The sequence below is a fragment of the Erythrolamprus reginae genome, chromosome 2 (genome assembly GCF_031021105.1).
Source record: "Erythrolamprus reginae isolate rEryReg1 chromosome 2, rEryReg1.hap1, whole genome shotgun sequence".
Taxonomy (NCBI): domain Eukaryota; kingdom Metazoa; phylum Chordata; class Lepidosauria; order Squamata; family Dipsadidae; genus Erythrolamprus; species Erythrolamprus reginae.
Window position 1 is genome coordinate 29729184 of NC_091951.1, and position 27092 is coordinate 29756275.

A 27092-nucleotide genomic window follows, 5' to 3' on the forward strand; every position below is an offset into this window, starting at 1 on the left:
CATGGGGGGTGGGAATGAGTCTGCCTATGGAGATGAGCTGGACCGGCTTTTTTCGTGGTGTGGAGACAATAGATTGGTCCATGGTCCACAATAACACCAATAAGGCCGGAGAGTTTTCATTTCCAGCCCCCTCCATCCAGTCTCCACCCTCCCCCACTGTCCCAGGAACACTTCCGCATTTGCAAAAAGATTCGGGCACAGACCGAAAGAAATCCCAAGTGCGCAGAAGCAAACAGCAATCCCCTCTACCCATCACACTTTCTCTCCCACCCCTCCAGCCATTAAAGGCAAGCCCGGCTCAGGGATCTGCAGCTTTATTGGTCAGAGAAGGAGCATGCGCATAAGACCCTTCTCCGTACTTGCGGAGGGAGGTGGGGTTCCCAGGGAAAAACAGGCCAGTTGGATAAAAGGGGAGGTGCCTGTCGCTCTCTTCCCCTCTAGGAAAGAGGTCTCATTGGTCCAGCCTATTCAGGTATTGGAGGGAAATTGTGGCGTTGCGATTTGAAGTTGTTCTTCCCAGTCAAAGAAACTGTTGAGCAGCCCCGTTTCTCCCCTCCTGGAAACCGGGGCAGTCGGGGCGGAGTGGCTGTCTGGGCCCCCTCGGACTCCATTTGGCTTGTTTCGGCCCGGTCAAGCAAGAAAGCCGTCCAGGCCCCGGGGTCTCCAGGGATGGAGGACGCTTCCTTCAGCCCGGAGATCCACCGGCGGCGCTTCCGCGATCTCGATGGCTGCCGGGAGCTTTGCAGCCGCCTGCACCGGCTGTGCCGTCAGTGGCTGCGCCCGGAGAGGAGCAGCAAAGGGGAGATGCTGGACCGGGTGGTGCTGGAGCAGCTGCTGGCCCTGCTGGCCCCGGAGATGGCGGGCTGGGTGAGGGAGTGCGGAGCCGAGAGCTGTTCCCAGGCGGTGGCCCTGGCCGAAGGCTTCCTGCTCAGCCGAGCCCAGAGGGAAGAGCCGCGGGAGGGGCAGGTGAGCTTGGGGTGGGGAGGGGAGAACCGGGGATCTTTTAATATTTGCAATGAAAGGCTGTCAATCTTGAGTCAGTCAGGATCAAACTGCAGAACTGCCTGGCAATATTTGGAGATGTAATTTCTTCTTTGAATCTTTTTGTTTCTTGAAATACTTCTTTCCTCCTGGAGATAATTGTAAGAGAATTCAACCCTATTTTCACCACCCACCCTCAAGTGGGATATATAGGAAGTTCTTGAATTTGAGGAAGAAGTCACAATTTCGTCTCCAGCATCTCTTTTTCTTTTCTCAGGTGCAGAAATTAATTGGGTCATTTTTTTCCATTCAGCTGACCATATTCAAATTACTAATTCTCAATCACTTTATTACCTAAAATGTTACATTGCAACTGTACCTATTTCTCAATCATTTCACAGAACATTATTTTCTAAAGTTAATGAAACAGTAGTATATCTCTGTACAGGGAGAATACTTGTGGTTTTCAGAGCAGTTCCATTAGCAGTTCGGCAACAGTGCTCTTTAAGTCTAACATCTATCTACAATTTCCAGCAGTTACCCAGGAATAGCAGCCACATGGAGAGCAAAGTCAGGTTGAGTCAGGTCGGGAAAATACTGGTACATGGGGAAAAAGTAAGGCAAGCAAACTAATCCGGTTCTGGTTCTCTGAAAGCAGGTCATAAACCAGACGTTCATGGGGGAGATCTCCACAGAACTCCAGGAAAGAGGAGATCCATCCAGCCCTTCTCAGGAAATGCTTTTTAGGAGGATCCGACTGGGGCCTCCTTGCCAGGTAAGTACAGGTTTCTTCTGAGAGCATTGGAGTAGAAACTCCATCTGACCATGAGCTCTTTTTCCCATCAAATGTTGAATCTGTGACCATTTATCCCATCCCCCCCCTCCCCAATATGTTGTTGGATTATACTCTGCGTTCAAAATTGTTTTTGAGTTGTAAAAAAGAAAATATTTGTAGGCTTCATTGTATTAGACAATTTGAAAATTATAAATTATTAGAAAATTTGTTTGGTGGAATGAGTTTAAACAGCTGCAACAGTAAGACTGCTAGCTAAATGATTTGGGATTTCTAGAATCATTGCCAACATTTTGAAGCTGGCTACGAAAAAATGATTGTGGATATGTCATGTTTAATTAGGAGTTTGCTAACTTATTCTGATCCAATGAGAAGCCCGGCAATGGTGGCTGTGTTGCCAATATACAGCCCCTATGCACCTCAGTCACGATTTGTGGAGCTACAGTTTCCCAGCCTCAAAGGTGACATGGAGATGCAGACATAAATCTGTTTCCAATGAGAAAATATCTGTTTCAGAATATTTATTTATTCCAGACTATTTATGGGACCTCTTCCTACCACACACCTCCCAGAGACCAATAAGAGCACACAGAGTTTGCCTCCTGCAGGTCCATTCACTAACTAATGTAGATTGGCAGGACCGTGGGGGAGAGCCTTATCTGTGGCTGCCCCAGCTCTATGGAACCAACTACCCCCCGAAGTCTGTACTGCTCCCACCCTACTGGCCTTCCACAAGGCCACAAAGACCTGGCTTTGCCGGCAGGCCTGGGAGCCATGAATTATCCATCTTTCATGGCCAAATTTTATTTTATGAATGGTGTGCATGTATAAGAATAAATAAATACCTACCAAGGTACATTTTCTTTATCAGGGATCTGATCCATTTGAGGAGGTGACTGTAGACTTCACGCTGGAGGAGTGGGAAATGCTAGATTCTGATCAGAAGACTTTGTGCAGTGATGTCACATGGGAAGTTTTGAAAGATATGGGTAAGGCCAGGCTTTCCCCTGCCTCCATTCATTGGAGGAGTTCTTTTTCAGTGGAGGATGGCTAGCTATTTACCCTCAGATGCTTAAGGTGATCATCCCTCCTTAAGGCCTTGTGAGAAATACTCACTGTAGACTCTAAAAATGTCTTAGATATCTATGGCAGGGGCTTAACAGATTGACCAATCAGCACCAAAGCCTTAATATATTTCTTGGCCAACAATTCTTTGTGTACTATCAGAATGTCCTAGATTATGATTTATAGCCTTCATATCCTAGCTAGACACATAGATGGTACCAAACCTAGTACACATGATTTTGAGTGGGGGAGGATGCTCACCATTCTAATTATAACAGCAATATTTCTTTTCCTTTTCCAAGGAGATGATGGGCTGGAAAATGAGAATAGCAAGCAAGCAAGATTAAAGACAGAGGGGTGTGAAGTTGAACAAGTGAAATTTGGTCATGGAGAGGACACAAGAAGACAAGAGAGGAACCACTCAGAGAATGGAAGCAAGAAGTCACCTACTTCTGTTCCTGTTGGAATTCCTAGCTTCCTGTCCCAGCAAGATATGGAAGGAAAGCAAAAGGAAAAATATGGGTGGAAAGAGAAAAATCCATTTGATTTACAAGAATGTGGCATAAACCAGACTGAAAGGGAAATGTATGAAAAATATATCAGTCATTCTTCCTCTCTTTCTTTACTAAAGGAACTATACAGCAAAAGGAAACCATACCCCTTGGTAAAATCTGGGAGGGATTCCAGGCAGAGCAGAGAGATGAAACACTGCATGGAGAGGGGACAGAGATTCATTAATAAGAGTAAACTTGTTCCCCATCAAAAGAGCCACGATGGGGAGAAATCACATAAATGTCTCATGTGTGGAAAGGCCTTTACCAATAAAGGAAATCTTAATTATCACCAAAGGATCCACACTGGAGAGAAACCATATACCGTATTTTTCGCTCCATAAGACGCAGTTTTTTTCCTCCCAAAGTAGGATGAAAAATCAGCCTCGTCTTATGGAGCGAAGATGCAAGCAGGGAGGGGGGGGAGGCTGCGAATTCGGAAGCGCCATCCCGCCGGCTGGCTGGCTAGCTGCTGCCTGGCCCACCGTTCCCCGTAAGCTGCGCCCGTGAGCAGGCGTACACCCCCAAATACACCCGAGCGCCCTTTTCCACGGGCGCGCGCTCCCCATCCCCCTGCCAGCCCGCGGGGAGGTGGGCGGGGGCGGGGAGGTGTGGCAGTAGGAGTAAAGGGAGCCGCGGCCGCCCCTGCCTCCCCACGGTGCCTCCGGCCAAATGCGCCCCTGGTTTCTCCACGCTGCCCTATTGCCCGCCCGATCCGCCTCCTCTCCTCCTCTGCCACCTCCTGCGTTGGGGCGCGATCTGCCTCCTCTCCTCCGCTGCCGCCTCCTGCCTTGGGGCGCAATCTGCCCCCTCTCCAACGTCGCTGCCTTCTGCCTTGGGGCGCGATCCGCCCCCTCTCCTCCTCCGCCGCCCCCTGCCTTGGGCGAGCAATCCGGGAGTCCGGGACAGGGTGGCTTTACGCCATGAAGAGAAAACGGCCGACTTTTCCCTGCTGCCGGAGCCGTTTCCTCTTCATGGCGCAAAGCCACACAGTCCCGGACTCCGGGATTGCTCGCCCAAGACAGGAAGCGGCGGAGGAGGAGAGGGGGCGGATCGCGCCCCAAGGCAGAAGGCGGCGGCGGAGGAGGAGAGGGGGCGAATCGCGCCCCAAGGCAGAAGGCAGCCATCTGCCCAGACAGAAAGGAAACAAGAGAGAGAAAGTGAGAAGAAGAGGGAGAAAGAGGGGGAGAGAGAGAGAAAGAGAGAGGGGGAGAGAGAGAAAGAGAGGGAGAGGGAGAAAGAGTGGGAGAGGGGGGGGAGATAGCAAGAGAGGGAGAGAGAGAAAGAGAGAGGGAGAGGGGGGAGAGAGAGGGAGAGGGGGGAGAGATAGCAAGAGAGAGAGAGAAAGAGAGAGGGAAAGGGGGAGAGAGGGGGGAGAGAAAGAGAGAGGGAGGGAGAGAGAGGAGATAAAGGAAGAGGAGAGAAAGGAAGAGAAAGAAAGAAAGAGGGATAGAAAGAGAGAGAGAGTGAGAGATGCTCAGTGAGCCTTTCTTTGAAGTTGCCTTTCTTTCTTTCTTTCTTTCTTTTTCTCTCTTGCTCTCTTGCTCTTTCATTCTTTTTTCTTTCTCTTGCTTTCTTTCCTTCCTTCCCTCATTCCATTTCTTTCATTCCCCATCTCTATTTTTATTTCTCTTTCATTTTCTTTCTTTCTCTCTTTCTTGCTTTCTTTCTTGCTCTTTTTCTTTCTCTCTTTTACCTTCCCTTCCTCTATTTCTTCTTTTCTTTCTCCTTCCTACCTTCTTCCCTCCCTCCCTCCCTCCGTCCCTTCAGTCCTTCCTCTCTTACTCTCCCCTTTCATAAGTTTCCTTGCTTCCTTCCTCTGTTCCTGTCCCTTTCCCCTTTCTTTCTTGCTTTCCTTCCTTCCTTCCTTTCCTCCCTCCATTTCTTGCTTTCCTTTTCCTTCCTCCCTTCTTCCCTCCCTCACTCCCTTCTTTCACTCCTTCCTCTCTTCCTCTCCCCTTTTTGGCTCAAAATATTTTTTTTCTATTTTCCTCCTCTAAAATCTAGGTGCGTCTTATCAGCAGGTGCGTCTTATAGAGCGAAAAATACGGTAAATGCCTCCAATGTGGAAAGACCTTTACCCAGAAAGGACATCTATATCGTCATGAAAGTATACACACAGAGGAGCGACCATATAAATGCAGGGAATGTGGAATAACCTTTATAAGGAAAGGACATCTTAATCAACATGAAAGGATACACACAGTGGAGTGACCATGTAAGGTCTCGGAGAAGGCGGATTCCATGACCGCCTTCTGTGGCACAAATCCCAGTGACCGATGAGGTCCCACTGAGTTGGTCTCCTTAGGGTCCCGTCGACCAAACAATGTCGGCTGGCGGAACCTAGGGGAAGATCCTTTTCTGTGGGAGCCCCGACCATCTGGAATCAGCTCCCCCTGGAGATTCGCTCTGCCCCCACTGTCCTCTCCTTCCGGAAGAGTTTAAAAACTCATCTTTGCAGCCAGGCGTGGGGCTTTTAGATCTTCCACCTGACCAATGAATGTTTTAAGTATTGTTGAATGATAGGTTTTCTTTTTAATTGAATTTAATGGTTTTTTAAAATATACTACTAATTGCATTCATATTACAGTGGTACCTCGAGATACGAGTTTAATTCGTTCCGGACCTGGGCTCTTAAGTCGAGCAGCTCTTATCTCGAACGACTTTTCCCCATAGGAATTAATGTAAATAATTTTAATTGGTTCCAGCCCTCAAAAAACTCACAAAGTTAGTCTAAATTATGCAGAAAGACATGTTTTTAATGAAGAAATGTACATGTACATATAAATGAATAATGAAGTTTCTTTCACTTAACTTGTAAACTTTCTTAAACTTTTAAATTTACATATGTTCAACTTCTCTGCCACCCAATCCTGTAGGACAGAGGTCCCCAACCCTTTTTGCACCAGGGACCGGCTTTAAGCGATCAAGAGAGGAATGGGTGAATGAATGGACGGAGGGTGGGAAGGAAGGAAGGAAAGAGGGAAGGGACAGGAACAGAGGAGGGAAGCAAGGAAACTTATGAAAGGGGAGAGTAAGAGAGGAATGAGTGAAGGGAGGGAGGGAGGGAGGGAAGAAGGTGGGAAGGAGAAAGAAAAGAAGAAATAGAGGAATGGAAGGTAAAAGAGAGAAAGAAAAAGAGCAAGAAAGAAAGAAAGAAAGAAAGGGGGAAGGGACAGGAACAGAGGAAGGAAGCAAGGAAACTTATGAAAGGGGAGAGTAAGAGAGGAATGAGTGAAGGGAGGGAGGGAAGAAGGTGGGAAGGAGAAAGAAAAGAAGAAATAGAGGAAGGGAAGGTAAAAGAGAGAAAGAAAAAGAGCAAGAAAGAAAGCTGCAAGCACCCCCCCGAGCCCCCCAGGCCGGCTGCAACCTTTTAAAACACGCGCGCCGCTTCGCAGCTGTCTCCTGAAGCCGAACGCGGAAGTTAGCGTTTGGCTTCAGGAGACAGCTCCTTGGCGCTTGTATCTCGAATTTGGGCTTGTAAGTAGAACAAAAATATCTCTCCCCTCCCAGCTCTTATCTCGAGTTGCTCTTAAGTAGAGCAGCTCTTATGTCGGGGTTCCACTGTATTATTCTGTTTTTGAATATGCTGTGAGCCGCCCCGAGTCCTCAGAGAGGGGCGGCATACAAATCCAAATAAGTAAATAAATAAATAATAAATAAATAAATATATATTCATGGAATGTGGAATCTCATATGCGCAAAAAAGGACATCTTAATCTTAATCGTTATGAAATAATACACACGAGAGAAACCATGTAAATGAATGGAATGCGGAAAGATCTGCAGATGAAAAGGACATCTTAATCTTCATCGAAGGATCTACTTAAAAATTTCTATTGTTGGAACATTCACAACTGGAGGCTAGTTGTTCCACTTATTAATTGTTCTGTCAGGAAATTCCTCCTTAGTTCTAAGTTGCTTCTCTCCTAGTTTCGTTTCCATCCATTCCTTCTTGTTCTATGCTCAGGTTCTTTGGTTAATAATTTGACTCCCTCTTCTTTGTGGCAACCCCTGAGATATTGGAACACTGCTATCATCTCCCCTAGTCCTTCTTTTCATTAAACGAAACACACCCACTTCCTGCAACCGTTTATTCATGTTGCTCTTCTCTGCACTCTTTCTAGAGTCTCAATATCCTTTTTACATTGTGGAAACCAAAACTGAATGCAGTATTCCAAGTGTGGCCTTACCAAGGCATTATAAGGAGGCATTAACACTTCATGTGATTTTCATTCTATCCATTTGATTATGCAGCCTAGAACCCTATTGCCTTTTTGGGCAGCTGCTGCACACTCCTGGCTCATATTTAAATGGTTCCCCAGGAGTGGGGTAGCCCCTCAGATTGCCTTGGGCTTCTTTTGGCCATCTTCGAGCAGAACACCTAATGGAGGCCTAGAGATTTCCAGGGATAGAGGGCGCCCCCGAACCGGAGATTTAACTGGGACATTTCTGGGGTTGCTATTGTTGCCATTTCCCACCTTGTGGATCTTGCCTGCCACCTGCAGTGAGTATGTGATCAGTCGCTAAAGCCACAAAGAAGCAGCAAAGGGGAGATGCTGGAGGAGATCCTGGCACCAGAAATGGAGGGTGGATGGGGGACTTATTGCATCTCCTTATGGATTCTGCATTTCCTTTCTGGCCGCTCTCATGTGGTCAGATTAGGCAATAATATCTCTTCAGCCCTTATTCTTAACCCTGGTCCACCACAGGGTTCTGTGTTGAGTTCTTTACTTTTTGCATTTCCAAAAAAATTCGGGCACCAACTGAAAAAAATATCGTGTGCGCAGAAGCAAACAGCCGCCCTCTACCCATCACACTTTCTCTCCCCCCACCTCCCGTCATCAAAAGGCTAGCCCGACTCCGGGGTCTGAGAAGCATTATTGGCCAGAGAAGGAGCATGCGCATAAGACGACGGTTCTCGCGAGGCGGAGGGAGGTGAGGTTTCCAGGGAAAAATCTGGCCAGTGAGCTAAAAGGGGAGGCGCTTGTCGCGTTTTGCCCGTCTAGGAAAGAGAACTCGTTGGTCAAGTCTCTCCAGGTATTGGAGGGAAATTGCGGCGCAGCGATTTGAAGCTGCGGAAAATCTCTGAAGCAGCCGAGAAGCCCCGTTTCTCCGTTCCTGGACTGGCTGTGTGGGCCACCTCGGACCTCTTGGGCTGGTTTCTGCCGCCCTCGAGCAGACAAGCCGTCCAGGCACCGGGGTCTCCAGGGATGGAGGGCGCTTCGTTAATCCCGGAGATCCACCGGCAGCGCTTCCGAGGTCTGGATGGCTGCCGCCAGGAGGCCGAGGGGCCCCGGGAGCTTTGCAGCCGCCTGCACCGGCTGTGCCGTCAGTGGCTGCGGCCGGAGAGGAGCAGCAAAGGGGAGATGCTGGACCGGGTGGTGCTGGAGCAGCTGCTGGCCCTGCTGCCCCCGGAGATGGCGGGCTGGGTGAGGGAGTGCGGAGCCGAGAGCTGTTTCCAGGCGGTGGCCCTGGCCGAAGGCTTCCTCCTCAGCCGAGCCGAGAGCGAAGAGCCGCAGGAGGGGCAGGTGAGCTCGGGGTGGGGAGAGGAGAACCGGGGGTGGCTCGGGGTCTGCAGTGAACTGCTAATAGCAAGGACAGATTGAAGGCTGTCGATCTTGAGCCAGTCAGGATGAAACTGCAGAACTGCCTGGCAATATTTGTAGAACTAATTTCATCTTTGAATCTGTTTGTTTCTTGAAATGCTTCTTTCCTCCTGGAGATAATTGTAAGACAATTCAACCCTATTTCCACCACTCACAGTTTTGAGGGATACAAGAAGTTCTTGAATTTGACTAATAAGTCACAATTTCGTCTCCAACATCTCTTTTTCTTTCCTCAGCTGCAGAAATTAATTGGGTCACTTTTTCCAATTCAGCTGATCATATCCAAATTACTAATTCTCAATCTCTTTATTACCTAAAATGTTACATTGCAACTGTAGCTGTTTTTCAATCATTTCACAGAACATTATTTTCTAAAGTTAATGAAACAGTAGTATATCTCCGTACAGGCAGAATACTTGTGGTTTTCAGAGCAGTTCCATTAGCAGTTCGGCAACTCGGCTTTTTAAGTCCAATATCTATCTAGAATTTCCAGCATTTACCCAGGAATATCAGCCACATGGAGAGCAAAATCTCTTACTTTGAGTCAGGTTGAGTCAGGTTGGGAAAATACTGGTACATGGGGAAAATGTAAGGCAAGCAAACTAATCTGGTTCTGGTTCTCTGAAAGCAGATCATAGACCAGACGTTCATGGGGGAGATCTCCACAGAACTCCAGGAAAGAGGAGATCCATCCAGCCCTTCACAGGAAATGCTTTTTAGGAGGATCCGACTGGGGCCTCCTTGCCAGGTAAGTGCAGGTTTCTTCTGAGAGCATTGGAGTAGAAACTCCATCTGACCATGAGCTCTTTTTCCCATCAAATGCTGAATCTGTGACCATTTGTCCCGTCCCCCCCAAATGCACTGTTGGATTACACCCTGCGTTCAAAATTGTATTTGAGTTGCAAGCAAGAAAATATTTGTAGGCTTCATTGTATTAGACAATTTGAAAATTATAAATTATTAGAAAATTTGTTTGGTGGGAAGAGTTTAAGCAGCTGCAACAATAAGACTTCTAGCTAAATGACTTGGGATTTCTAGGCTCATTGCCAACATTTTGAAGCTGGCTAGGAAAACATTATTGTCGATATGTCATGTTTAATTAGGAGTTTGCTAAGTTATTCTGACCCAATGAGAAGCCCGGCAATGGTGGCTGTGTTGCCAATCTACAGCCCCTATGCACCTCAGTCATGATTTGTGGAGCTACAGTTTCCCAGCCTCAAAGATGACAAGGAGATGCAGACATCAATCTGTTTCCAATGAGAAAATATGCGTTTAGTTCCTTGTGAACATCTTTTCAGACTATTTATGGGACCTCCTACGACATACCTCCCAGAGACCTATAAGAGCATACAGAGTTGGCCTCCTCCAGGTCCGTTGACTAACCAATGTAGGTTGGCAGGACTGTGGGGGAGGGCCTTCTCTGTAGCTGTTCCAGCTCTATGGAACCGACCACCACCCGATGTCCGTACTGCTCCCACCCTACGGGCCTTACACAAGACCAGAAAGACCTGTCTTTGCCGGCAGGCCTGGGAGCCATGAATTGTCCATCTTTCATGGCCAAATTTTATTTTATGAATGGTGTGCATGTATAAGAATAAATAAATACCTACCAAGGTACATTTTCTTTATCAGGGATCTGATCCATTTGAGGAGGTGACTGTGGACTTCACGTTGGAGGAGTGGGAGCTGCTAGATTCTGATCAAAAGACCTTCTGCAGTGATGTCACATGGGAAGTCTTGAAGGATATGGGTAATGCGAGGCTTTCCCCTGCCTCCATTCATTGGAGGAGTTCTTTTCCATTGGAGGATGGCTAGCTATTTATCCTCAGATGCTTAAGGTGATCATCCCTCCTTAAGGCCTTGTGAGAAATACTCACTGTAGACTCTAAAAATGTCTTAGATATTTATGGCAGGGGCTGAACAGATTGACCAATCAGCACCAAAGCCTTAATATATTTCTTGGCCAAAAATCCGTTGTGTATCATCAGAATGTCCTAGATTATGATTTATAGCCTTCATATCCTAGCTAGACACATAGGTGGTACCAAACCTAGTACACATGACTTTGAGTGGGGGAGGATCCTCACCATTCTAATTGTAACAGAGATATTTCTTTTCCTTTTCCAAGGTGATGATGGGCTAGAAAATGAGAATAGCAAGCAAGCAAGATTAAAGACAGAGGGGTGTGAAGTTGAATAAGTGAAATTTGGTAATGAAGAGGACACAAGGAGACGAGAGAGGAACCACTCAGAGAATGGAAGAAAGAAGTCATCCACTTCTGTTCCTGTTGGAATCCCTATCGTCCTGTCCCAGCAAGATCTGGAAGGAAAGCAAAAGGAAAAATATGGATGGAAAGAGAAAAATCCATTTGATTTACAAGAATGTGGCATAAACCAGACTGAAGGAAAAGTGTATGAAAAATATATCAGTCATTCTTCCTCTCTTTCTTTACTAAAGGAACTAAACAGCAAAAGGAAACCACAACCCTTGGTAAAATCTGGGAGGGATTCCAGGCGGAGCAGAGAGATGAAACACTGCATGGAGAGGGGACAGAGATTCATTAATGAGAATAAACATGTTCTCCACCAAAAGAGCCACAATGGGGAGAGATCACATAAATGTCTCATGTGTGGAAAGGCCTTTACCAAGAAAGGAAATCTTAATTATCACCAAAGGATCCACACTGGGGAGAGACCATATAAATGCCTCCAATGTGGAAAGACCTTTACCCAGAAAGGAAGTCTTAATCATCATAAAAGGATCCACACTGGGGAGAGACCATATCAATGTATGGAATGTGGAAAAAGCTTTACAACGAAAGGACAACTTAATCGCCATGAAAGGATTCATACTGGAGAGAAACCATATAAATGCCTCCAATGTGGAAAGACCTTTAACCAGCAAGGAAATCTTAATTATCACAAAAGGATCCACACTGGGGAGAGACCATATCAATGCAGGGAATGTGAACAGAGTTTCATTTCCAACGCTCGTCTTATTTGCCACCAAATCAGCCACACTGGAGAGAAGCCGTATAAATGCCTCCAATGTGGAAAGACCTTTACCCGGCAAGGAAATCTTAATTATCACAAAAGGATCCACACTGAGTTGAGACCATATCAATGCATGGAATGTAGAATAACCTTTAAAAGGAAAGGACATCTTAATCAACATGAAAGGATACACACAGTGGAGCGACCATGTAAGGTCTCGGAGAAGGCGGACTCCAAGACCGCCTTCTGTGGCACAAATCCCAGTGACTGTTGAGGTCCCACAGAGCAGGTCTCCTTAGGGTCACGTCGTCCAAATAATGACGGCTGGTGGGACCTAGGGGAAGAGCCTTCTCTGTGGGAGCCCAGGCCCTCTGGGACCAGCTCCCCCCCAGAGATTTGCACTGCCCCCACCGTCCTCTCCTTCTGAAAGAGTTTAAAAACTCATCTTTGGTGCCAGGCTTGCGGCTTTTACATCTTCCCCTTGACCAATGAATGTATTAAGTATGATTGTTGAATGATTGGTTTTATAGGTTTTCTTTTAAATTGAATGTAATGGTTGTTTTTTAATGTACTATCAATTGGATTCATATTATTGTTCTGTTTTTGTACATGGTGTGAGTCGCCCCGAGTCCTCAAACACGGGCGGCATACAAATCGAAATAAATAAATAAATAAATATAAATTCATGGAATGTGGAAACTCCTATGCATGAAAAGGGCACCTTAATCGTTATGAAATAATACACACTGGAGAGAAACCATGTAAATTAATGGAATGCCGAAAGACCTGCAGACAAAAAGGACATTTTAATCTTCATGGAAGAATCTCCTTAAAAATTTCCATTGTTGGAAGTTTCAACAACTGGAGGCTAGTTGTTCTGCTTCTTAATTGTTCTAACTGCAGGAAATTCCTCCTTAGTTCTAAGTTGCTTCTCTCCTAGCTTAGTTTCCATCCATTGCTTCTTGTTCTATGCTCAGGTTCTTTGGAGAATAATTTGACTCCCTCTTCTTTGTGGCAACCCCTGAGATATTGGAACACTGCTATCATCTCCCCTAGTCCTTCTTTTCATTAAACTAAACACACCCAGTTCCTGCAACCGTTTCTTCATGTTTTAACCCCCAGTCCCCTAATCATCTTTGTTGCTCTTCTCTGCACATATTCTAGTGTCTCAATATCCTTTTTACATGGTGGCAACCAAAACTGAATGCAGTATTCCAAGTGTGGCCTTACAAAGGCATAAAGAGGTGTTGACACTTCATGTGATTTTCATTCTATCCTTTTCGTAATGTAGTCTAGAACCGTACTGGGTTTTTGGGCAGCTGGTGCACACTCCTGGCTCCTATTTAAATGGTTCCCCAGGAGCAGGAGAGCACCTCAGATTGCCTTGGGCTTCTTTTGGCTATCCTCCTGCAGGAGACTAGGGATAGAGTGCACCCTCGGAACAGAGATTCTTAAAATTATTTTTTCCTTTCACAACCAGCTCAGGGGGCCTAGAAGCGTCATTGGGCATAGAAAGCCCATGCGCATAAGGCCGTTGTCGGTACCCTCGAGTCGAAGGGAGGTGGGGTTTCTAGAAAAAAGTGGCCAGTGGGATAAAAGGGGAGGTGCCTGTCGCGCTCTTCCAGTCTAGGAAAGAGCACTCGTTGGTTCAGCCGCTTCAGGTATTGGAGGGAAGTTCTGGCGGAGCGATTTGAAGCTTTTCTTCCCAGGCGCAGAAATTCTTGATCAGCTCCGTTTCTCCCTTTTCCTCGAAACCTGGGCAGTCGGGCCCACGCGGACTCTTTTGGGCTTATTTCGGCCCCACTCGAGCAGGAAAGCCGTCCAGGCCCCGGGGCCTCCAGCGATGGAAGGCGCTTCGTTCAGCCCAGAGATCCACCGGCGGCGCTTCCGCGGTCTCGATGGCTGCCGCCAGGAGGCCGAGGAGCCCCGAGAGCTTTGCAGCCGCCTGCACCGGCTGTGCCGTCAGTGGCTGCGGCCGGAGAGGAGCAGCAAAGGGGAGATGCTGGACCGGGTGGTGCTGGAGCAGCTGCTGGCCCTGCTGCCCCCGGAGATGGCGGGCTGGGTGAGGGAGTGCGGAGCCGAAAGCTGTTCCCAGGCGGTGGCCCTGGCCGAAGGCTTCCTGCTCAGCCGAGCCCAGAGGGAAGAGCCGCAGGAGGGGCAGGTGAGCTCGGGATGGGGAGGGGAGAACCGGGGGTCGCTCGGGGTCTGCAGTGAACTGCTAATAGCAAGAACAGATTGAAGGCTTTCGATCTTGATCAGGTCAGTATGAAACTGCAGAACTTCTTGCACTCTACAGTCAACAGAATTAGCCTCCTGACTGCCTGAATTAGGAGATCTAACTTCCTCTCCGAATCTTTTTATTTCTTGAAATAGAGAGAAGAGAATTCAACCCTAATTTGATCCAATTAATAAATAAATTAATAATAATAATAATAATAATAATAATAATAATAATAATGAAGTGAATGAAGTATTTGTGTCTATCTGAATAGTTCTTCCTTACGGGAATACTTGTGATTTCCATAACAATTCTGTTAGTTATTGAAACAGGGCTCCTTAAGTCCAATACCTATCTGAAATGACAAGCATTTGCCCAGAACTAGAAGCCACATGGAGAGCAGAATCCCCAAGTTATTTTACTTTTATTTGGGTTGTGGAAATACAGGTACAGAGGCAAAAAGTAAGGCAAGCAAACTAATAAAGCAGATCATAAACCAGACTCTTCCGTCAGGTGCAGTGGCCATTCATGAGGGAGATCCCTGCAGAGCTCCAGCAAAGAGCAGAGCCCTCCAGCCCTTCTCAGGAGCTGTTTCATAGGAGGATCCAACTACGGCCTCCTTGCCAGGTAAGTGCAAATTCCTTTCTAGGCTGCAGTAAAAGGGTGGGTAGAGGGGTCTTGCAGTGGCTGATGAGACAATCTGCTAAGTTGCAAGTAGCGGCCCGTGGGATGCGAACAAGGAGCCTTGAAAAGCAAGGAGAGGCAGCAGCAGCCCTTTTCTATCCCGTCCCCACCTCGCGTCATTCGCATATTACCACTTTTCAAGGTAACAGAGGTTGACACCCCGCCCCCTTTCCCCACCCTGGGCTATGGATGGATGGATTGGTAGATAGATAGATAGATAGATAGATAGATAGATAGATAGATAGATAGATAGATAGTTTGATTGATGATGGACAGATAGATAGATAGATAAATAGATAGATAAGATAGATGATGGATAGATACATAGATATATGATAGATAGATGGATAGATTAGCTAGATGATGGATAGATAGAAGGGCGCGTAGAATTCGGAGTGGTTTTACCGGGACAGAGAAGCCGTGCAGGGTCGCTGGGGCTGCCAAGGATCAAGCAGAGGGAGAATAAGTGGTGGCCGAATTACGATTCCGGGCTGCTACTTCAACTGGGCCCCGCTTCTTTGGCCAGGGAGACAACGGGGAGTGCGTGGCTGTCCCCGCGGGCTCCGGAGGAGGGTGGGAGGGGGAGGATAGGGGGCATCTTTTCAAGGGAGCCTTGTCTGAAGCTGAAGCGCCAGGATTCTCCCTTGCCGCCATCTCCGAAACCTTTCAAGGAGGGTGGAAGCCCCGTTGGTTGACAAGTCTCCAAACAGCTTTCTGCACATGTCCTTTCACCCACGAGGCTCCCTCCGGGCAGCCTGTGCTGTCTTTCCCCCCTCCTCCACCCGCCCCCAAACAAGGATCCGAATGCCGGCGATAATTAGGCAAAAGTGGTGAGTTTTGGGCTTACACGCATTATTCGCTTTTACAGTGATTTCTATGGGAAACATTATTTCATCTTACGAACTTTCTACTTACAAACCTCCTCAGGGAACGAAATAAGTTCGTAAGATGAGGTATCACTGTACTTTAATATTTCAGACTTGCAGTATTATAAGTGATGTTGATATATAATTTTTTATTATATATCAATTTTATATAAATTTTTATTTTATTATAATATTGGTTACGTTGTTAATGTTTTTTTATTGGTTTTAAATTTTTATTAATGGATTTGTAATACATTGTGTTATTATTATGTTGTGAGCCGCCCCGACTCTTTGGACAGGGACAGCATACAAATCTAATAAATTATTATTATTATTATTATTATTATTATTATTATTATACTTTTAATTAAGCAGGTACATTGAATAAACATAACATTGAGTTTCAAATAACATGGATATTGTCTTGGATGACATATGTGAAAAAAAATTCATGTGCTCAGACATGTAAATGTGCCACTCAAACACGATGTTTGTCTGCAAACACTAAAAAAAAAAACCTAGAGGGAACCTTGTGGCCATTTGAACTTGGTCTTCCATTCCTTGGTGTGTTGAAAATTGTTCCTGAGTTGTAAACAAGAGAACATTTGTAGACTTAAATGTATTAGACAATGTGAAATTTAGAAATTATTTAAAAATTGTTTGGTGAAAAGAGTTTAATACAGTACTTCATATTTTTTGGGAAGAGTGGTAAAAACTAGTTAGGTATGAATCCCATGAAGATAAAACCCTAAACGATTTTTAAATATTTACAGCGGTAAGACTGTTAGATAAGTGAATTGGGATTTGTGGGTTCATTGCCAACATTTTAAAATAGGCTAAGAAAAATTTCTAGTGGATGGATCATGTTTACTTAGGAGTTTGCTAGCCTGGAAGATTCTGCTCCCTGAAATCTCTTTCCTGAGTTATTCTTGCCATTGCTGTGTTGCCATTCTACAGCCTGGATGCATCTAAGCCATGATTTGGGGAGCTACGGCTTCCCAGCCCCAAGACTATGTGGGAATGCAGGTATAAGTCCACTTATGGCAAGAAAATATTTGTTTAGATCCTTGTGAACCCATTTTGTGCAGTAAGAGAGAAAACGGCCAAGTCTTTCCTGGTAATGTCTTTCAAAGAACATTTTCTTTCTCTATCAGGGATCTGGTTCATTTGAGGAGGTGACTGTGGACTTCACACTGGAAGAGTGGGAGCTGCTAGATTCTGGTCAGAAGACCTTGTGCAGAGATGTCACGTGGGAGGTTTTGAAGAATATTGGTAAGTCCAGGCTTTCCCCTGGCTTCCATACATTGGAGGATTTCTTTTTCCGTGGAGGATGGGTAGCTATTTATCCTCAGATGCTTAAGGTGATCATCCCTCCTTAAGGCCTTGTCAGAAATAGTCACTGTAGACTCGTAAAATGTCTTAGATCTTTATGGCAGGGGCTGAAAATATTGACCAATCAGTACCAAAGCTTTAATATATTTCTTGGCCAAAAATTATTTGTTTGTCATCAGAATGTGCTAGATAATGATTTGCAGCTTTCATATCCTAGCTAGACACATAACTGGTACCAAACCTGGAACACATTTATTTTTTTATTCCCTTCCTTCCTTCCTTCCTTTTTTCCTTCCTTCCTTTATTCGTTTATTAAATTTCTATGCCGCCCTTCTTGAGGCCACTCAGTGCGGTGTTTCTGAGAGGGGGCGGGATCATCACCATTGTAATTGTAACAGAAATAGTTCTTTGCTTTTTCCAAGGAGATGATGGACTGGAAACTAAGAATAGCAAGCAAGCAAGATTAAAGACAGAGACGTGTGAAGTTGAAGAAGTGATATTTGGGAATATCAAGATAGGAAATCTTAATCATCACAAAAGGATCCACACTGGGGAGAGGCTACATAAATGCATGGAATGTGGGAAAAGCTTTACACAAAACTGGCACCTTACTTCACATAACAAAATCCACACAGGGGAGAAGCTACATAAATGCATGGAATGTGGAAAAAGCTTTACACATAAGTGGCACCTTACTTCACATAACAAAATCCACAAAGGGGAGAGACCATATACATGCATGGAATGTGGAAAAAGCTTTGCAAGGAAAGGACATCTTAATCGTCATGAAAGGATACATACTGGAGAGAAACCATATAAATGCCTCCAATGTGGAAAGACCTTTATCCAGAAAGGAAATCTTAATGATCACAAAAGGATCCACACAGGGGAGAGACCATATAAATGTATGGAGTGTGGAAAGAGTTTCATTACCAAGACTCATCTGATACGCCACCAAACTAGGCACACTGGAGAGAAACCATATAAATGCATGGAGTGTGGAAAAAGCTTTGCAACAAAAGGACATCTTAATCGCCATGAAAGGATCCACAATGGGGAGGGACCATATAAATGAATGGAATATGGAAAGAGTTTCATTACCAACGCTTGTCTTATTTGCCATCAAACTATCCACATTGGAGAGAAACCGTATAAATGCCTCAAATGTGGAAAGACCTTTAGCCGGAAAGGAAATCTTAATGATCACAAAAGGATCCACAGTGGGGAGATTGGATTCATATTATTGTTCTGTTTTTGTACATGCTCTGACCCTTCCCGAGTCCTCGAAGAGGGGCGGCATACATATCCAAATAAATAAATACATACATACATACATACATACATACATACATACATACATACATACATATTCATGGAATGTGGAAATTCCTATGCGCGAAAAGGGCATCTTAATCGTTATGAAATAATACACACTGGAGAGAAACCATGTAAATGAATGGAATGCAGAAAGACCTGCAGATGAAAAGTTTGGAGTTAAGGAGATCCTGGAAGGATCTCCTTAAAAATTTCCATTGTTGGAAGTTAGAAAACTGGAGGCAAATTGTTCCACTTATTAATTGTTCTGTCAGAAAATTCCTCCGTAGTTCTAAGTTGCTTCTCTCCTACTTTAGTTTCCATCCATTGCTTCCTGTTCTATGCTCAGGTTCTTTGGAGAATAATTTGACTCCCTCTTCTTTGTTGGAACACTGCTATCATCAACCCTAGTCCTTCTTTTCTTTAAACTAGACCCTTCATGTTTTAGCCCCCAGTCCCCTAATCATGTTTGTTGTTCTTCTCTGCACTCTTTCTAGAGTCTCAATATCCTTTTTACATCATGGCGACCTAAACTGAATGCAGTATTCCAAGTGTGGCCTTACCAAGGGATTATAAGGAGGTATTAACACTTCATGTGATTTTCATTCTATCCATTTGATTATGCAGCCTAGAACCCTATTGGCTTTTTGGGCAGCTGCTGCACACTCCGGGCTCATATTTAAATGGTTCCCCAGGAGCGGAGTAGCCCCTCAGATTGCCTTGGGCTTCTTTTGGCCATCTTCGAGCAGGAGACCTAATGGAGGCCTAGAGATTTCCAGGGAGAGATGGCGCCTCAGAACCGGAGATTTAACTCGGACATTTCTGGGGTTGCTATTGTTGGCATTTCCCACCTTGTGGAGCTTTGCTGCCACCTGTACTGAGTATGTGATCAGTGGCTGAACCACAAAGAAGCAGCAAAAGTGAGATGCTGGAGGAGATGCTGGCACCAGAAATGGAGGGTGGATGGGGGACTTATTCCATCTCCTTCTGGATTTTACATTTCCTTTCTGGCCGCTCTCGGGTGGTCAGATTAGGCAATAATATCTTTTCAGCCCTTATTCATAACCCTGGTACACCACAGGGTTCTGTGTTGACTTCTTTACATTTTAGTGCGCAAAAGCAAACAGCAGCCCTCTACCCATCACACTTTCTCTCCCCCCACCCCCTGTCATTAAAAGGCTGGCCCGGCTTAGGGGTGTGAGAAACGTTATTGAGCAGAGAAGGAGCATGCGTATAAGACGACGGTTCTCTCGAGGCGTAGGGAGGTGAGGTTTACAGGGAAAAAATCTGGCCAATGGGATAAAAGGGGAGGTGCTTGTTGCGTTTTGCCCGTCTAGGAAAGAGAACTCGTTGGTCAAGCCTCGCCAGGTATTAGAGGGAAATTGCGGCGCAGCGATTTGAAGCTGCGGAGAATCTCTGAAGCAGCAGCGGAGCCCGTTTCTCCGTTCCTGGACTGGCTGTGTGGGCCAATTCGGATCCCTTGGGCTTGTTTCTGCCGCTCTCGAGCCGTCCAGGCACCGGGGTCTCCAGGGATGGAAGGCGCTTCGTTCACCCCGGAGATCCACCGGCGCCGCTTCCGGGGTCTCGATGGCTGTTGCCAGGAGGTCGAGGGGCCCCGGGAGCTTTGCAGCCGCCTGCCCCGGCTGTGCCGTCAGTGGCTGCGGCCGGAGAGGAGCAGCAAAGGGGAGATGCTGGACCGGGTGGTGCTGGAGCAGCTGCTGGCCCTGCTGCCCCCGGAGATGGCGGGCTGGGTGAGGGAGTGCGGAGCCGAGAGCTGTTCCCAGGCGGTGGCCCTGGCCGAAGGCTTCCTGCTCAGCCGAGCCCAGAGGGAAGAGCCGCAGGAGGGGCAGGTGAGCTCGGGGTGGGGAGGGGAGAACCGGGGGTCGCTCGGGGTCTCCAATGAACTGCTAATTGCAAGAACAGATTGGAGGCTGTCGATCTTGCTCCGGTCAGAATGAAACTGCAGAACTTCTTGCACTCTGCAGTCAACGGAATTAGCCTCCTGACTTAATATTTGGAGAACTAATTTCTTTGAATCTTTTTGTTTCTTGAAATACTTCTTCCCTCCTGGAGATAATTGTAAGAGAATTCAACCCTATTTCCACCACCCAAAGTTTTGAGGGTTTCAAGAAGTTCTTGAATTTGACTGAAAAGTCACAATTTTGACTCCAACATCTCTTTTTCTTTCCTCAGGTTCAGAAATTGGGTCACTTTTTCGAATTCAGCTGATCATATCCAAATTACTAATTCTCAATCTCTTTATTACCTAAAATGTTACATTGCAACTGTAGCTGTTTTTCAATCATTTCACAGAATATTATTTTCTAAAGTGAATGAAACAGTAGTACTGTATATCTCTGTACAGGCAGAATACTTGTGGTTTTCAGAGCAGTTCCATTAGCAGTTCGGCAACAGTGCTCTTTAAGTCCAACATCTATCTAGAATTTCCAGCATTTACCCAGGAATAGCAGCCACATGGAGAGCAAAGTCAGGTTGAGTCAGGTCAGGAAAATACTGGTACATAGGCAAAAAGTCAGGCAAGCAAACTAATCTGGTTCTGGTTCTCTGAAAGCAGATCATAGACCAGACGTTCATGGGGGAGATCTCCACAGAACTCCAGGAAAGAGGAGATCCATCCAGCCCTTCTCAGGAAATGCTTTTTAGGAGGATCCGACTGGGGCCTCTTTGCCAGGTAAGTGCAGGTTTCTTCTGAGAGCATTGGACCATGAGCTCTTTTCCCCATCAAATGTTGAATCTGTGACCATTTATCCCATCACCCCCAAATATGTTGTTGGATTATACTCTGTGTTCAAAATTGTTTTTGAGTTGCAAACAAGAAAATATTTGTAGGCTTCATTGTATTAGACAATTTGAAAATTAGAAATTATTAGAAAGTTTGTTTGGTGGAAAGAGTTTAAACAGCTGCAACAATAAGACTGCTAGCTAAATGACTTGGGATTTCTAGGCTCATTGCCTACATTTTGAAGCTGGCTAGGAAAAAATTTGTGGTGGGCGTGTCATGTTTACTTGGGAGTTTGTAAGCCTAGGGAACTCTGCTCCCCAAATAATAATAATTCGCCGCTACATCATGCAGTCCTAGGTGCTTGGGAAGCACCCGACTGGTGATGAAATACCAATACAGCATATAATGATCTCGTTTGCTGTGTTATTTTGACATAATAATAATAATAATAATAATAATAATAATAATAATAATAATAATAATAATAATATTTGTATGCCGTCCCTCTCTGAAGACTCGGAGGGGCATACAAATCTAATAAATAATAATAATAGTAATAACAATAATAATATTAATAATTATTATTATTATTAGGGGACCTCTTTGCTGAGTTGTTCTTACACAGTGATAAGCTCTGCAATGGTGCCTGTGTTGCTGTTCTACAGCCGGAAATGGCAAAAAATATGGACTATTAACTATAAATTAAAATGATCAAGTACATGTAAGCAAAACATTTATAAATTGTTTTATCAGTAGCATTTGCCACTGGCCTACCTAGCCAAAATGTACTTAATGTCATCCTCGAAATGCTGGAAATGTAAAGAAAGCATAGGAACATATTATCACGTATAGTTTGCAAAAAGGTTTTGGAAAAAATCCTAGAAACTATTTGGAACAAATTATTGCCAAATGAATCCGAATAAAACCCGAATTATGCTCAGCTACTTAAGGCAGATACTTAATATTGCATGTAATAACTGTTCAGAGTCCATTTTGGAGTGAGCGGCATATAAATAAATAAATGGAATTCTCAAAATATCAGAAATAAATAAGATGGCATTAGAATTGCAGGAAAGAGATGACATAGAATCATATCTGACCTGGAGTAGGTGGTATACTTGGGGGAATCTGAAAAAATACTTTAAAAATTATGAATTTATAAGCTGTAAGATCCCACATAATTTGAAAGGAAAACGAATGTAATCTGATTAATCATTTAATCAGACGTATATCTTTCGTTCAAAGATAAATTGTTTAACAATCACAATGTTTTATAGCTGTAAACAGTAATATGATTTAGAAATATAATAATAAATGTTAGTAATACTAAAAGTATAATTTATTGTTAAATGATACAAGTTGCCTGAAAAAACTAAGGGTGAACAGAGGGTTGGCATTTGTATAAATCTTTGTCTGTATAAGATTTGATATACATCTGTAAATCAGAAAATTACTTTTTCTATATCTGTATACGTTTTTTTATCTTTCTGTATGGTTTGCATGTTGTGTTTTGTCCTGTGTTTATGGTTCCTTTTTAATGTAAATACTCAATAAAGGTTTTTCTAAAAAAAAAAAAAGAAAATTAGAAATTATTAGAACATTTGTTTGGTGGAATGAGTTTAAACAGCTGCAACAGTAAGACTTCTAGCTAAATGACTTGGGATTTCTAGAATCATTGCCAACATTTTGAAGCTGGCTAGGAAAAAATTATTGTGGATATGTCATATTTAATTAGGAGTTTGCTAAGTTATTCTGACCCAATGAGAAGCCCGGCAATGGTGGCTGTGTTGCCAATCTACAGGCCCTATGCACCTCAGTCATGATTTGTGGAGCTACAGTTTCCCAGCCTCAAAGGTGACATGGAGATGCAGACATAAATCTGTTTCCAACGAGAAAATATCCGTTTAGTTCCTTGTGAATATCTTTTCAGACTATTTATTCATTCCAGACTATTTATGGGACCTTCTCTTATGACATACCTCCCAGAGACCTATAAGAGCATACAGAGTTGGCCTCTTCCAGGTCCATTGACTAAAGAATGTAGGTTGGCAGGACAGTGGGGGAGGGCCTTCTCTGTGGCTGCCCCAGCTCTATGGAACCAACAACCCCCCGATGCACGTACTGCTCCCACCCTACTGGCCTTCCACAAGGCCACAAAGACCTGGCTTTGCCGGCAGGCCTGGGATCCATGAATTGTCCACCTTTCATGGCCAAATTTTATTTCATGAATGGTGCGCATGTATAAGAATAAATAAATAAATAAATGCCTACCAAGGTACATTTTCTTTATCAGGGATCTGGTCCATTTGAGGAGGTGACTGTGGACTTCACGCTGGAGGAGTGGGATCTGCTAGATTCTGATCAGAAGACCTTGTGCAGAGATGTCACGTGGGAAATCTTGAAGGATATGGGTAAGGCCAGGTTTTCCGTTCATTGGAGGAGCTCTTTTTCAGTGGAGGATGGCTAGCTATTCATCCTCAGATGCTTAAGGTGATCATCTCTCCTTAAGGCCTTGTGAGAAATACTCACTGTAGACTCTAAAAATGTCTTAGATATTTATGGCAGGGGCTGAACAGATTGACCAATCAGTACCAAAGCCTTAGTAACATTTCTTTTCCTTTTCCAAGGAGATGATGGGCTGAAAAATGAGAATAGCAAGGAAGCTACATTAAAGACAGAGGGGTGTGAAGTTGAACAAGTGATATTTGATCATGAAGAGGACACAAGGAGACGAGAGAGGAACCACTCAGAGAATGGAAGCAAGAAGTCATCCACTTCTGTTCCTGTTGGAATCCCTATCGTCCTGTCCCAGCAAGATCTGGAAGGAAAGCAAAAGGAAAAATATGGGTGGAAAGAGAAAAATCCATTTGATTTACAAGAACGTGGCATAAACCAGACTGAAGAAAAAATGTATGAACAATATATCAGTCATTCTTCCTCTCTTTCTTTACTAAAGGAACTAAACAGCAAAAGGAAACCACACCCCTTTGTAAAATCTGGGAGGGATTCCAGGCGTAGCAGAGAGATGAAACACTGCTTGGAGAGGGGAAATAGATTCCTTAATGAGAATAAAGATGTTCACCACCAAAAGAGCCACCATGGGGAGAGATCACATAAATGTCTCATGTGTGGAAAGACCTTTACCCAGAAAGGAAATCTATATCGCCATGAAAGGATACATGCTGGAGAGAAGCCATATAAATGCCTCCAATGTGGAAAGACCTTTAACCGTCACGGAAATCTTAATGCTCACAAAAGGATCCACACTGGGGAGAGACCATATAAATGCAGGGAATATGGACAGAGTTTCATTACCAATGCTCGTCTTATTTGCCATCAAACTAGCCACACTGGAGAGAAACCATATAAATGCCTCCAATGTGGAAAGACCTTTACCCAGAAAGGAAGTCTTAATCATCACAAAAGGATCCACACTGGGGAGAGACCATATCAATGTATGGAATGTGGAATAACCTTTATAAGGAAAGGACATCTTGATCAGCATGAAAGGATACACACAGTGGAGCGACCATATAAGGTCTCCGAGACCGCCTTCTGCAGCACAAATCCCAGCGACCGGTGAGGTCCCACAGATTTGGTCTCCTTAGGGTCCCGTCGACCAAACAATGACAGCTGGTGGGACCTAGGGGAAGAGCCTTCTCTGTGGGAGCCCCAACTCTCTGGAATCAGCTCCCCCCCGGAGATTTGCACTGCCCCCACCATCCTCTACTTCTGAAAGAGTTTAAAAACTCATCTTTGCTGCCAGGCTTGCGGCTTTTAGATCTTCCCCCTTACCGATGAATGTATTAAATATGATTGTTGAATGATTGGTTTTCTTTTAAATTGAATTTAATGGTTGTTTTTTAATGTACTATTAATTGGATCCATATTATTGTTCTGTTTTTGTACATGGTGTGAGCTGCCCCGAGTCCTCGAAGAGGGGCGGCATACAAATCCAATTAAATAAATAAATATGTATAAATTCATGGAATGTGGAAACTCCTATGCGCGAAAAGGGCATCTTAATTGTTATGAAATAATACACACTGGAGAGAGGGGACAGAGATTCATTAATGAGAATAAACTTGTTCTCCACCAAAAGAGCCACAATGGGGAGAGATCACATAAATGTCTCATGTGTGGAAAGGCCTTTACCCAGAAAAGAAATCTTAATTATCACCAAAGGATCCAGACTGGGGAGAGACCACATAAATGCATGGAATGTGGAAAGACCTTTACCAAGAAAGGACATCTTAATTATCACCAAAGAATTCACACTGGAGAGAAACCATTTAAGTGCCTCAAATATGTGGAAAGACCTTTACAGGCAAAGGAGATCTATATCGTCATGAAAGTATACACACAGAGGAGCGACCATATAAATGCATGGAATGTGGAAAGACCTTTAAAAGGAAAGGAACTCTTAATGATCACAAAAGGATCCACAGTGGGGAGAGACCCTATAAATGCAGGGAATGTGGAATAACCTTTATAAGGAAAGGACATCTATATCGTCATGAAAGTATACACACAGAGGAGCGACCATATAAATGTATGGAATGTGGAATAACCTTTATAAGGAAAGGACATTTTAATCAACATGAAAGGATACACACAGTGGATCGACCATGTAAGGTCTCGGAGAAGGCGGACTCCAAGACCGCCTTCTGTAGCACAAATCACAGTGACCGGGGAGGTCCCACAGAGTTGGTCTCCTTAGGGTCCCGTCGACCAAACAATGTCGGCTGGCGGGACCTAGGGGAAGAGCCTTTTCTGTGGGAGCCCCGACCCTCTTGAATCAGCTCCCCCCCGGAGATTTGCACTGCCCCCACCGTCCTGAAAGAGTTTAAAAATTCATCTTTGCCGTCAGGCTTGTGGCTTTTAGATCATCCCCCTGACCAATGAATATATTAAATATGATTGTTGAATGATTGGTTTGATAGGTTTTCTTTTAAATTGAATTTAATGGTTGTTTTTTAATGTACTATTAATTGGATTCATATTATTGTTCTGTTTTTGTACATGGTGTGAGCCACCCCGAGTCCTCGAAGAGGGGCGGCATACAAATCCAAATAAATAAATAAATATAAATTCATGGAATGTGGAAACTCCGATGCGCAAAAAGTGCATCTTAATCAATATGAAATAATACACACTGGAGAGAAACCATTTTAATCTTCATGGAAGAATCTCCTTAAAAATTTCCATTCTTGGAAGTTTCACAACTGGAGGCTAGTTGTTCTGCTTCTTAATTGTTCTAACTGCAGGAAATTCCTCCTTAGTTCTAAGTTGCTTCTCTCCTAGTTTAGTTTCCATCCATTGCTTCTTGTTCTATGCTCAGGTTCTTTGGAGAATAATTTGACTCCCTCTTCTTTGTGGCAACCCCTGAGATATTGGAACACTGCTATCATCTCCCCTAGTCCTTCTTTTCATTAAACTAAACACACCCAGTTCAACAAACCGTTTCTTCATGTTTTAGCCCCCAGTCCCCTAAACATCTTTGTTGCTCTTCTCTGCACATTCTAGTGTCTCAATATCCTTTTTACATGGTGGCAACCAAAACTGAATGCAGTATTCCACGTGTGGCCTTACAAAGGCATAAAGAGGTGTTGACACTTCATGTGATTTTCATTCTATCCTTTTCGTAATGTAGCCTAGAACCGTATTGGCTTTTTGGGCAGCTGCTGCACACTCCTGGGTGTCCTGGCTCCTATTTAAATGGTTCCCCAGGAGCAGGATAGCACCTCAGATTGCCTTGGGCTTGTTTTCGCTATCCTCCTGCAGGAGACTAGGGATAGAGTGCACCCTCGGAACAGAGATTCTTAAAATTATTTTTTCCTTTCACAACCAGCTCAGGGGGCCTAGAAGCGTCATTGGGCATAGAAAGCCCATGCGCATAAGGCCGTTGTCGGTACCCGCGAGTCGAAGGGAGGTGGGGTTTCT

The 27092-nt window shown here is 44.6% G+C and overlaps 4 protein-coding genes and 1 pseudogene across 5 annotated transcripts; all 5 read left to right on the top strand.

Moving 5' to 3' along the window:
* Positions 1-336: 336 nt before the first annotated feature.
* Positions 337-25135, top strand: LOC139159294 (zinc finger protein 420-like; annotated as a pseudogene).
* On the top strand, positions 1386-4162 carry LOC139163139 (zinc finger protein 420-like). Its single transcript, XM_070744112.1, has 3 exons — positions 1386-1756; positions 2646-2763; positions 3142-4162. Exons 1-3 carry the CDS (start codon positions 1658-1660, stop codon positions 3732-3734), a joined length of 810 nt encoding a protein of 269 aa, XP_070600213.1. The 5' UTR covers positions 1386-1657; the 3' UTR covers positions 3735-4162.
* LOC139163142 (neurotrophin receptor-interacting factor homolog) lies at positions 8349-12678 on the top strand. Of its 2 annotated transcripts, none has more exons than XM_070744116.1 (4): positions 8349-8921; positions 9631-9747; positions 10632-10837; positions 11128-12678. In XM_070744116.1, the coding sequence occupies exons 1-3, from the start codon at positions 8604-8606 to the stop codon at positions 10812-10814; spliced, it is 618 nt and encodes a 205-aa protein (XP_070600217.1). In that variant the 5' UTR covers positions 8349-8603; the 3' UTR covers positions 10815-10837; positions 11128-12678. The 2 variants fall into 2 exon arrangements, with proteins under 2 accessions (XP_070600217.1, XP_070600216.1); XM_070744115.1 differs by having other exon boundaries at positions 10632-10749.
* Positions 11526-12678, top strand: LOC139163140 (zinc finger protein 418-like). Its single transcript, XM_070744113.1, has one exon. The coding sequence runs from the start codon at positions 11526-11528 to the stop codon at positions 12264-12266; it is 741 nt and encodes a 246-aa protein (XP_070600214.1). The 3' UTR covers positions 12267-12678.
* Positions 25123-26082, top strand: LOC139163138 (zinc finger protein 502-like). The gene is given in 2 exon segments (XM_070744111.1): positions 25123-25455; positions 25458-26082. Coding segments are annotated over 2 exon segments (822 nt in total). The 3' UTR covers positions 25947-26082.
* Positions 26083-27092: the final 1010 nt, after the last annotated feature.

What these genes read in the sequence shown, in the direction of transcription:
- LOC139163140 (XM_070744113.1), top strand. Translation starts at nt 11,526, where the DNA reads ATGAAACACTGCATGGAGAGGGGACAGAGATTCATTAATGAGAATAAA.
- LOC139163139 (XM_070744112.1), top strand. Translation starts at nt 1,658, where the DNA reads ATGGGGGAGATCTCCACAGAACTCCAGGAAAGAGGAGATCCATCCAGC. An exon ending in GACTGGGGCCTCCTTGCCAG is followed by an intron (nt 1,757 to 2,645) that starts GTAAGTACAGGT and finishes TTTCTTTATCAG; the next exon opens with GGATCTGATCCATTTGAGGA. An exon ending in GGAAGTTTTGAAAGATATGG is followed by an intron (nt 2,764 to 3,141) that starts GTAAGGCCAGGC and finishes TCCTTTTCCAAG; the next exon opens with GAGATGATGGGCTGGAAAAT.
- LOC139163142 (XM_070744115.1), top strand. Translation starts at nt 8,604, where the DNA reads ATGGAGGGCGCTTCGTTAATCCCGGAGATCCACCGGCAGCGCTTCCGA. An exon ending in AAGAGCCGCAGGAGGGGCAG is followed by an intron (nt 8,922 to 9,630) that starts GTGAGCTCGGGG and finishes CTCTGAAAGCAG; the next exon opens with ATCATAGACCAGACGTTCAT. An exon ending in GACTGGGGCCTCCTTGCCAG is followed by an intron (nt 9,748 to 10,631) that starts GTAAGTGCAGGT and finishes TTTCTTTATCAG; the next exon opens with GGATCTGATCCATTTGAGGA.